Genomic DNA, 12,118 nt, shown 5'->3' on the forward strand with positions numbered 1-12,118 from the left:
ATCTAACTTTGGAGATTATGTTCTAATAATTAGATTTCCTCCCCTCTATACTATTTAGCAGATAAAAAGATTCTGACGACATGAGAGGATTCTTGGAGATAACCAGGTAGGCAAGAATCCGGTCCTATCAATACCACACAAACACCTGTGCACATCTTTAGTGATTATTCCCACAGGTTCACCTGGCAGTGAGGTGGTGGAGCTGCTCCTGCCAGGTCTATGTTGATCTAGGAGTCCCAGCATTATTATGCTCGTTAAAGAGTACATAAATGTGGAGTAGGTTAGGACATTGTATGCAAGAAAAACCGTTAGCCGTGAAGGTTACATAATTATTTGGTGGCCAAACAAAATAATGAACAGCCTTGATGAAGAGTCAGCTCTACAAAGGAGGGGCAAGCCTCCAGGGAATATCAGGGGATTTCTAAATGGAAAACGAATGGGAATGAATATTTGGAAGTCATTGATGATTGTATAATCAAAATGAACATCACACAATCTAAAATGAATTGTTTATATTGCTGCAAGGAGGGAATTCCTAAATGAGAACAAAGACAGGAGGACTGCGGTTTGGAGGCCAAGCAGCTCACAGAGCATGTAAACAGAGCTATGAAGTTGCAGACATTGGCCAAACCATCAGTCTCCTGGAAAGGGCCGTCTTTGTTGGTTTGATGTATGCTTCACGCACACGGCAAACATTTTAGGAAAACATTTAATGCAGCAATCACAACACCATAAGGGCATTAATAAGATCAGAAGACCAAGTATTTTATGCAGAATTCATACAAGGGCCATGCAGATTAAACAATTAATCACAATGAACAAGCCAGTCTCGTGTTATCTTGTATGGGGTAGCATGGCTTGTAAAATAGCCTTGAATATTGCCTCGTCAAGGCATCATATCTCTCCATATGCTCGAAGTCATATCCTGCCACTTCTCCTCCTTCACAACCAAACTGCTACCTTCTGCCTCATTTACTGGCCACCAACCTATAGCAGCACTTCAAGGAACTATTGTCAGACTTCGCCTCTACCACGGCGTGCTGACACTCCACTGACATCTTCATATTAGACTGTAAAATATGAGGTGACCTGACGATTAGAGCCATAATATATTATTTTGTCTCAGGCCTCCAAACATTCAGTTCTACTCTACACCTTGCATGATACACCCACTCCAGTGTACGTGGGTTAGTAATATCTCCACTTGACACACACACAGGCAACCCCCACCCATCAAATTCTAATACTGGCCAACTATGTGGCCTTTCAAATCTCGATACACACATTTTTTCTCCGAATGTTTCCTACACCACAAATCCAACACAACTTTTTAATAAAAACTATCCAGTCAGCCAAATCCATGAGCAAACTATGAACCTCCCTTCCACCTAAAGTAGATATATTACCTACATGTATCAGATACAATAGTGCTTACTATAATTGTAGATCTTCAGATACCTGCCTCCTTTAACCCTCACAACAGAACGTCCGAGACTGCCAATGATAGACCTGTAAACTGATCGAGCGAAGCCGTCTACAACACCGCACTTTGCCTGAGCATGTGTAAAGGGCAAAACTCCCCCACACAGTTGTCCATTCTTGAAAGCTTCTTGCCCTGAAGGTTTACCAGTTTGCAACATTTTTTATCTGATGGTCAGAGATTCTGAGACCCGCACACCAGGGCCAGCTTTTACGTACTATCAGGCATTTGGAGAAACATATAAAGGGCTTCTCCTTTCATCTCCAGGGAGTGTCATGTCTTTTGGAATACAGATGACTTGTTAGTGATGGTTTGGGTCAATGTATCGATTAGCCCCTTCTTCCTGTATGTCAGAGCCTCTCCCATGCATACATTATTTCATAGGCTAAAATATTACCAATGGTTTCCAGCGCCAAAGAAGTCAATAACGTAGGCTATCGGCACCCCTGACTTCGACCTGGGCTCAAGTTGATTCAAAAGTTAAAACTCACCGGTGGTCCGACAGGTCCCGCTGGCCCTTTACTATCCTGGGCACACGAGCAAGAATGAGGCAGCGTCGGGCAGCTTTCTTCATCCCTCTGATGACAAGAAAACAAGGTTTTACTGTATTGTCTAGTTTCATCATGGGTACACACCACACATGATAGTTTTCAAAGTGAAGATTTTAAGAAAATCATAATTCCATCATTTCCTGAAACACAGATCAGGATCACTACAAAAGACCCTTACCAGGGCTGGAAGCTCACAGCACTTGTCTCTGTTTCCCCATGAAGTGGTGCAGACAATGTCAAACATCTGCAGCTGGAACTGAAACAAAATAAGAGAGTGAGTGGGAAGTCTCATCCTCAGAGTCCATTTGTAAAATATTCTTGCACCAGGCATCAATTGTCACTTGGATGACTGTCTCTACATCATGTTTCAAAGATGCTCTCCATGCTGAACAATGTGCTCAGCTGCCTTCAGTAAAGAATGGACATAGCACTTTCATTGTGACAAGGACTAGAAAAATGTTCATTGTTGATGAGGATTAAACCTTATTCTCAAAGGGCCCTGGCTACACAACTAAAGTTTGAAGCCAATGTTTGAGCTTGTGGTTATCTCTAGGCCTGGGCGGTAAATTCCGTTCCGCTCGCGGAATTTGCGTAATTTCGCGTTCCGCGGAGAACGCGAAATTGCCCAAAATTCTGCTTTCCGCGACTTCGCGAAATTTTTTGCTTGTTCGCGTTCTCAAGATGCATGTTCGCGAGATATTTCTCCCCGAGCACGCAAACAGCGATTGTGAACAGGAAAAAGCATCGCGAACAAGCAATTCCACGTGTTCGCGGAATTTCTGCGTGTTCGCGGAGGTTTTTTACCGTTTCGCGGAGATTTGCGTAACGCGATTACGCAAATTCCGCCCACCCCTACTTATCTCCGTTAACACGGAAAGGGACATAGACCCGTGTGTAGAGCCCTCTCTGATCTTCTTTCCTTATTCGGTCCAACCTTTCTCAGTTTTGATTGCTTTCAATTGACTGATCGTTCGTCTACTTATCATTCTTCAAGTGCTTTAACAAAATCTGAGAAGGATAACATCAATAGAGAGTGAGATGAGAGCCCACTCACCTTCCCTCATAAATGTACTCAACAAAGAAAGGTGAGCACACTACCATACTTTGTTTGTCTGCCTGCTTGAGCTGTCCTTCACCTATGTGTGAAAAAACACTTTTAGGTTTCCTTAAAAGACCCCTCTTTGCATTGAGACATATGGCCAGTGCTTACTTTGTAAAAACACAAGTGCAGGGGCCAAACATTTGTGTTAGGTGCCTGTCGCCAGCACTGCTGTATTCTGGGGGTGCCACATACCAAGCCAGCCTAAGGGAGATTCTACCTCATGCCTCCTTCTTCCATCCCTTACACTTCCTGTTTTCCTTACCTCACTTTTACGGGTTCTTTGTTGGTCTCGCCTACTACAGAATGTAAGCTGTCTGGTTGCAAAAGAACTATTGTGGGCTTACATTGCTTGCCATTATTACACTTTATTGTCACTCCTATTTGCTTGTTTCCTGTTAGATGTCCCATGCTGTCCATCTTGTATTTGTCCCTCCACTGAATGATAGACTCTTTACCATCCTCGTTATTGGCTGACTTGTATCCTTCCACTATTCACTTTAGGGAACTATTTCTATTTGTACTTCTTAATTAAGTACCCTGTGACATGTGTTTTCCAACTCTCTTCCTTGTGTACTTATCCCCTCGCAAAAAAATTGCACCATGGTCTGTGTTACTCTATCACTTGTGTTGCCCAGTCTCTCTCATATGCTTCTCTCCCTGTGCTTTGTGTGGCTCTCTTTCTGTTGCTTTTCCACCTGTCTGCTCCTTTTGGAGAGGACACAGTAGCAAATAGCTGTCGGCCCTGTGTCTTAAAAAAAAAAAGATGCTTTTGCACACCTGCATTTGCAGTTTCATTTTTTTAATTTACAGATCAATTGTGGATTTATAAAAAATAAAAAAGGCAACATCATCCTTACATAGTGTACACATAAGTTGTGACGCATTTGCACAATTGCGTGATGACGCATGCGCAGGGGCACATCATCACATGCTCACATCTACGAATTGACATGAAAAAGTCATCTGGCTGTTTTTTGGCCAATGCCATACAGCATCACCAAAAAGTATAAGCAAAGCCAATTGGTCCCCAATGTGAGGAGTACTGGCTTTGACAAAGTTTGGGGCATATCACCAAGGACCGGCGATAATTATCGCAAAGCGCACTTAGCGCTAGGATAATTATTGCCGGGTAACGTGGAATTTTATCGCTGAGATAGCGTGCTATTAGCAACGCTTATCTCAAAAGCGATAAAATTCCAAGCGCTAACTGCCAAATGTGAGATTACCGCTGGAAATCCAGCAATAATCTCACAAAGTTTGGCGATAGCTTGCTGATAGGGCCTCACATACTTAGCCATGATATCCACCTTACATAGGATATCATGGCTAAGTGAGTCTTGAAACAGGCGTAAGGAAAGTAGCGATAACAGAGGTTATCGCTACTTTGCTTGTCGCTCTGCAGGTTAGAGTGCCCATTGATAATTGGAGAAATGTCGCACAGCGACATTTCTCCAGTTATGTCAGGGCAGGAACACCCACTTTGCATCTCATTAGAGATGCATAGATGGGCGTTGGGGGAAAGGGCGATAATGCAAGGATTCACGCGATAGCGTGACCTTGCTGGTTAGACGATAAAATTATCACCGCTTTTCGGCCGAAAACGGCCGCAAAAGCGGCGATAATTTTTTTATCGCCGCCTTGATGATATGCCCCTTTGTTTGTCCCTGCTTTCTCCCTTGGTCATTGTTCACCTATCTTTCTCTTCTCCATCCCTCTTCTTTTTTTCTCTTTCTCTCTCTTGCTCTTGGGCAGTCTGATGATAGAAACTATGTTTCGGTCCCCCCAAAAAGCACACTGCACAGAATAAGCACTGCATACTTTAGTTTTGTAGATTTGGGAAGTTTACTGTCTCAGAGGCATTTTAAGTAAGGTATGGGCAAAGAAGACAATTGCCATATTCCCCACCTTCCAAGTATCCCCCGGAAATGTAATATTTCTATCTCTCTATCTCACCCCTGTCTATTGCTTTATCTCAGCCTCTCTCCCTCTCTTTGTCTACTTCGACCTCTTACCTTTGTTTTTCTGTCTATTCAGTGCCATTGTAAGGATTATTTGGGCCCTGAACAAGATCTTTTTGGGCAGTTTCAGTGTGCCCCATTTCAGAAGTATAATTCAATATTGTGTGGCATTATGTGGGCTTAAATTGGCACAAAATAGGTGATAAAATTCAATGTTGTTCTGCACAAAGGGCCCCAAAATATGTCTTGCCCAGGGCCCCAAAAAGTGTTAAAATTAGACTGTACTGTCCCTTCCCCCAAAACAGTATTACCTCAGAGCAGTGCTCAGTCTGTAAAAGAATGAGTGCTGGGGCCCAAAGTTTGTTCAGGAGCTCACGGCTGGCGCTATTGCAGGTTGGGTGCAGAATACCCCCAGGGCTGCATAGTTCTGATTCCACCTCATGCCTTTTTAATCCACCACCAGCCACTCCCTTCTTCTTTATCTCACTCTTGCCCATTATTTTTTTATCCCTGCTTTCTCTTTTTGGCACTGTTTTTCAATCTTACTTTTCCTCCTCCTTTCCCACGTGTTTGTTTGTTTCTCTCTTGCTCTTTTAAATTCTGTTGAGGAAAAATCCTCAAAAATGGGTACCAGTGGGCCCCACCCGCTCAAATCCAGCACCGTCTCAGAGGGTACTCTTTGTCTGTACATTTCCCTTCTAAACATGTAATTGGAACGAAATTATTGGAAAATGAGACAATGCACACGAGAAAGGGCAGAGACGGTGATGGCAGCCCTCGCGTGGCACTGGCGCCCAGGCGGAGCGTGCTCGTGCAGTCCTCCAATGCCTTGACCATTCCGACAGAATGACCGCGTTGGTTCATAATCACTGACACGTGACGGAGCAAAACCCTCCTCTCGTTAATCGCGTAATGCCGCGTCTGTGAGACCCCTCCCCCCTCCTTTCCCAGGCAGGCATGTTTCAGAAAGTCTCAAGAGCTGTGGGGCTGCCCTGCTAATCCCCGGCGGCTTTTCAGTCCCTCACAAAAGCCACAATTTCCTACATATTATCTCCACAAAGAACTCTTTAATTATCAGCCTGTGTAGGTTTCCTTTGTCTGACATCACTGGAATGCGGCCACAGAGGTCACTCTGAGCAATTTCCTCTACGTCACAGCCCGGGTGCGCTCATTGTACCCGTATACTGGAGGACTGCCGCTTGTTTATGCCAGCAGTGGGGCAGTTATTGGATAACATTCTTGACAGGTTGAAGTTTTTACTAGTTGAGATGTTTTAGACAATATCAGTTTGGATATTCGCGTTCCATGCATGTAGCACAGCAACCGCATTAATATATAGAAATAAACAAAGTATTCGGAATGTAGGTAGTCATTTTACATGTCATTGCGTAGAAGACATGGTAATACAGTATGTATTTTTTTTTCCCAAAAAGAAGCATTTGATAAAAAAAATAGACCCTCTTACAAAAATTTAATTTGCAGCTTTTTGTCTTATATTTCGTATAGTTGTTATAGTATTCTGGCAACTGAGGGCTTCATTAGATATTTCTCTTTATTCCTGATTCAGGTGGGAACGGGAATTTGTGGCTAAACTGTAATTTAAAGTCACAGAAAATATCACATTTTGCAATGTTATCCCTTCACCAACTCGTCCAGGCAAAGCCTGACAGAATTAGTCCTGGTAAAATAACCGCACATTCCAGGTTTCACACTTCAGAAAGAAATAAAACACCCAGTATTGCTGTGTTATGCCTAATTCTGAGAAGCAGAAATCAGAGTAATGTGGTATTAAGTCTCCTGATAAAACGCGAATTCGGCAGCAGCGGACAATGGAGGTGCGGTGTTACCACATAAATTTACTGAGGGATTCGAAATGAGGGGGCCGATTCACAGAACTAATCTGAGACAAAATCCTAAAGTTACTACTTTTGGTATTCACAGAAGGCATTTAGTAGTAGAAAAGTTAGGATTTTGTCTTAAGTTTGACTTAAGTTTGATTCAAGTTTGACTTATGACAGACTTTAAACAGATTTAAGACAAATTTAAGACAAACTTATGACAGACTTAAGACAGACTTAAGACAATATCCTAACTTTACTACTACTAAATGCCTTCTGTGAATACCAAAAGTAGTAAGTTTAGGATTTTGTCTCAGAATACTTCTGTGAATCTAGCCCGAGATCTTCAGAAAGCTAGAAGATACACATGCATTGTTATCTGGAACCCTTCAAGTGGCTGACCAGTCTTACCACAAAAAGGCCATTTAGTGCCTCACACCCACCAGAATACTGGCATGAATCTATTAATATCCTACTTACTGGAGCTGAGCTCTCGTTCGGCCCCTTGGATCGAACCCTTCTCCCCAACACCTCAATGCCATCCGTGCTGATGTTGCCAGCCGCGTTGATTGGTTTCTCGTCAACTTGTTTGCAGTCTATAATGATTTTAGAGGTAGTCTTGCTGATGACCACATGTACCTGCACAAAGACAATGATACTCATTTGGGTAACATGCATAAAACCTACAAAATGTTAGTGGTAAAATTAACCATACATCTTCGAACGTATTACAAAGTACGGATGAGGCATTATCATATCAGGGGGAAGAGTACAGTAGTAGACAGAAAAAAATCTAAATATTTAGTAGTGTTTCCTGACAATAAATGGTGTCAGTCAGACAAATAGCTCAGGGGCACATTGGAAATGACTGACTTTACCATGCAGTGAACTGAAGTATTAAGCCGTAATTAATATAATGGCTATTTTTTTTTAATGGAACTGGATTATATCTTGTCTAGAACTCACAGCTCAAAGCACGTAGATTGCGCCAGCTGTGCCTGGATGCATCTTGAGTTTGAAGATATTATGCCACAAGGTTGTACCAGTGAAGAAGGTATTCATTTACTTCTATCGGACAACATTTTTATCCTCGCTCACCATAGGAAGCCCTATCTGTAGGCATAAGAAAAAAACTGGTCAAGTCTGACTACAACAGCAGAGGAAGGGTGAGGTGTGGACAGGGCTGCTAAGTATTTTTTGGGCACTTTACATGAACTGACATTTTGCCATCCACTCCCAAAGCAACGGGTCTAGATTTTATGTTTTTAGGTGAAATCTGGCGCCCCCTGGCCGGTGGGGCTCCGTGCAGCTACCTTGTGATGCCCCTAAAAAAGCAGCAGTTCTGACAGTGGGAAATGTGAGACTGAGCTGGCATAGAAGCTAAGCAAACCGTTTCTGAGAAGTGAGGCATTTGAAACCTTTTTCCAATTCTGCAAGGCATCTAAAAGCAGCAGGGAAATGCTATACAATTGGGACATGAGGGCATTCCTCTTATTTTATGTGCATTATTTTTATAACGCACAACTCACCCTGGATGATATCCTGGCACTGAAGCAGGAGTATGGGCCAAGCCAGGGTTGGGGCTGGGTGAAGAGCCAGGCCTTCAGTTTCCTGCGTAATTCAAGAACTGAGGAGGTGGCTCTAATCTGCAGGGGTAGGTTGTTCCAGACTTAAGGAGAGAGGTAGGAGAAGACAATTCCCTGGATCTGGTTCTGCATATGCAAGAAGGAGTCCAGCTGAGTGGATGTGTCTGATAGGTTTGACGACGTTTCTGAGGTACATGGGGCCAGTGTTGTGTTTGGCGTTGTATATGTGTGTGAGGAGTTTGGAAATAACCCATTTGTGGATTGGGAGCCAGGGAAGCTCTTTGAGCTGCAGGGTGATGTGAGTGTGGAGTAAGAGGTTAAGGGTGACTTTTTTATGGTATGGAGTCTTCTGTTTATTCCAGCATAGAGTGTGTTGCCGTAATCCTGCTGATGAGGACTTGGGTGATGGTTCGGCAAGTGTTGATGGGGAGCCATTTGAAGACCTTCTTGAGCGTGTGGAAGGAGGAGATGGAGACTGCATTCACTTGGCAGGTCATGGTGAGTTGGCTGTCTATTAATATTGCAAGGTTCTTTGCTAGTTGCCTTGAGGGTTGTGGCTCTGAGTTCGTCAGGCTACCAGGTGGAGTCCCAGAGCAAGGTGTCTTTGGCAAAGATCACTTCTGTCTTGTTTGTGCTGCGCTTGAGAGGCAGTTGGTTTTGATCCATCCGACAACTTCAGTCATGCAGACAGAGAAATTGGTCTGGGTGTTTGGCGTCCAGCCAGAACGGGAGACTATGAACTGGGTGTCATTAGCAAATGACTTGATTTTTTGTTTCTGTGGGTGCGGATGATGCTGGTGAGTGGAGTCATGTAGGTGTTGAACATAGTGGGATTGAGTAAAGATCCTTGTGGAACTCCTGAGATGAAGTTGACGACATTCACAGTGATGGGGCTGACTGAATGAGTGCAGTCTGTCAGGAAGGAGCAAACTTAGCAAAGTGGGGGACCTTGCATGTCGGCTTTGTGCAGCCGTTGATTAAGGATGGGGTGGGAGACTGTTAAAGGCAGCGGAAAGATCAAGAAGGTTGAGGGCCACTGTGCCACCTCTGTCCGTGACCATCTGGATGTCCGTGGCGGCGAGGAGGGCAGTCTTTTTATTGTGGTTGGGCCTGAATCCGAGATGAGTTGTGTCGAGGAGGTGGTTGTCTGTGAAGTGGGTGGCTAGGTGTTTGTTTATCATCTTTTACATGACTTTTGCTGGGTAGCATCTGATCATCACTATTGACTCCATGATTCTATCTGCCCTCTGTTACAAAATATTACACGTGAAGACTGAACTTGTTAGATTGTGTGCTATACTCATCCAGGACTCATGCACGATAACAAAGAAGAAGGACAAAATCTGCCTAATGGCATGCATTCAAGGTGAGTGGGTGACAGTGGGAACTTAACAAGAGTAAATACCACTCTGTTCTTCCAAAATATACTCCTCTGGCTCCAAAACCAGTGGGAGGAACCACCACAAATATCCATCCAAACTGTTCTGACAACAGACTTTTTTTTTTGACAGTTTTATATAGCGCGAATTTGACCCGAATCGGGTATCAGAGCGCTTTACATAGCACCAGTTGCATTACATGAGGGCACATTCATTTTTTTTGTTAGGCATGGGGAGATTAAGTGATTTGCCCAGAATCACAGGATGTTCAGCGTCATTGCTGAGACTCGAACCCAGTTCCCCAGATTTGAGGTCGACCGCCCTAGCTGTTAGGCCAACTCCTCTCCCCAAGAGTTCCAATAGATGTTGCTGTTAGTTGGGTCCATCACAAAAAAGTCCTTTTGAGATAAGCCAAGTGAGCTACCAATGTGGCTCCAGCTAAGACAATCTAAGAGTAGGGCTTTAATGGGCGCATCTACTACTCGATTCCACAGAGCCAACTTCAGGACAAGTAAGCATCATCGCCTTTTTGCTAAATCACTTTGCAGTACATTTTGCAGTGCAACAAAATGTACTACAGAGTGGGCCAAGTGAGGATCCTTGTGGAAATCCGTAAATGAGGTTAACAGCATTCAAGGTGAAGGGGGCCATGCTGACCGACTGACTGCGGCCAGTTAGGAACGTACTATTCACAAACTACATGTAAAGTTTACGTCTTCACATTACCTATACTTATGTGTGTGTGGAGTTCACCACCCCAACTACAGGTCTCTACACACGTTTTAGTAGTAAATGTGGGAGGGACTGGAGAAAATACGTGGGAAACAGGGCAGACTTACTACAAAAGGGGATAGAATTAGGGAGGAGTAAGAGGAGTTTAAGGAGCGTTAGACAGGGGTTTCAGGAGGGACATCAACCACCCACTAAAAAGTAAGCCAATTAATTTACACAGGTGGTGGTAGTACATTTATACTCTGAGTTTGTGAATACTGAAAAGTAATCAACTTACTCCAAAGTATAAATTACTCAAAATTGTAAGTTACCTTTATTAATCAGGTCCTTTATGTTGCAGATGTGCCATACCTTCTCATGAATGCATTATTTTCGATCAACTCCTTTTCGGTTTTCAGGGATCACATCAGAGCCAGAAAAGGCATTTCACAAACTGCATTATTTTGTGTGGTCCGCTCATATTTATTTGTATTTATTTTGTTTCATTAGGGCTATTTATTTCTAGAGCAGAAATCTAAACCCAGAAATCAGTGATGCTTTACCACCGATTGGCTAATCATGTGTGGCAATAAGCAATTACAAAAACCAAAGTGATTTTTCCAAAAGCAAAAGTTGACACAGATCAAGTGAACAGGATCAGTCATAGAATACTAAATTCTGATGGGAGGTCAGGTAGAACAGAAATACTGTAATGGGGGAAATATTTGATCTTTTAGAGGAGACTGATGCTCCTAAGAGAGGCAAGTTCCAGTATTAGAGAGTTGCAACAGAAACAAGGGTGAGAGAATAGCCATCAAGCTGCATAGAACTAAACCAGTTTACAATAATTGGTGGAAGTTTGCCTCCATTTATGAGCACATGAGCACAGTGTTGTCAGGATTCAGCTTTATCTTTTCAACAGACATCCAGAATAGGATGGTGACCAGACAACACATCAGAAATTAGGTTTAATTGATTGATACTTTAAGATACAGTTGTATGCCATTGGTATTTTGCTGTATTGTGATATCATCAGCCAGAAGGACTCCACAGGATAACTATTCCTGAAGGAGTAGCATAGAGGGGTGCTATCTATAAATGCTATTTCGACTGGAGAGAGCCATTTTACAGAGCAGGATGTCTATTTTGTTGGTAAAAAAGTGGTTGATGTTGATTGATATCTGAACAGAATGTGGTGTGAAGGGTGTGGGGTGGATTTACACAGTTCTTACTTTTTTTGGGCAGAGATTCAGTTTCATTATGAGCTCCTAAGGTGGTTTAAATATAGAAATCACATTTATCTTTATGCCAGAGAAGCTTGTGAGAGGTGTGTGCAGTTTTGAAAATTGAAAGGGCGTGGACTGCAGAGGTGGAAGAGTGCCAGGTTTTATTTAGTTTCCTAATTGTGAATTTTGAAAAGTTAATATTTAAGAGTACCATGAGGCATTGGTTTTTTCTTTTTATGGCGTAAAAGTGTGTCAAAGGTACAATGGAGGGAGAGTGTAGATGGGGT

The 12,118-nt window shown here is 43.0% G+C and overlaps 1 protein-coding gene across 3 annotated transcripts in view; it reads right to left on the bottom strand.

Moving 5' to 3' along the window:
• The window catches only part of COL14A1 (collagen type XIV alpha 1 chain), a 513,241-nt gene that overhangs the window by 92,352 nt on the left and 408,771 nt on the right, over positions 1–12,118 (bottom strand). For all 3 annotated transcript variants that reach the window (XM_085605041.1, XM_085605042.1, XM_085605043.1), the window contains 3 exons: positions 7,410–7,568; positions 2,210–2,287; positions 1,972–2,058 (listed from right to left, as the gene is read on the bottom strand). In XM_085605041.1, coding sequence (XP_085461167.1) covers positions 1,972–2,058; positions 2,210–2,287; positions 7,410–7,568 — 324 coding nt within the window. The remainder of the gene's footprint in view (positions 1–1,971; positions 2,059–2,209; positions 2,288–7,409; positions 7,569–12,118) is intronic.

This window comes from Triturus cristatus, chromosome 5_1, assembly GCF_964204655.1.
Source record: "Triturus cristatus chromosome 5_1, aTriCri1.1, whole genome shotgun sequence".
In the NCBI taxonomy this organism is placed as follows: Eukaryota; Metazoa; Chordata; class Amphibia; order Caudata; family Salamandridae; genus Triturus; species Triturus cristatus.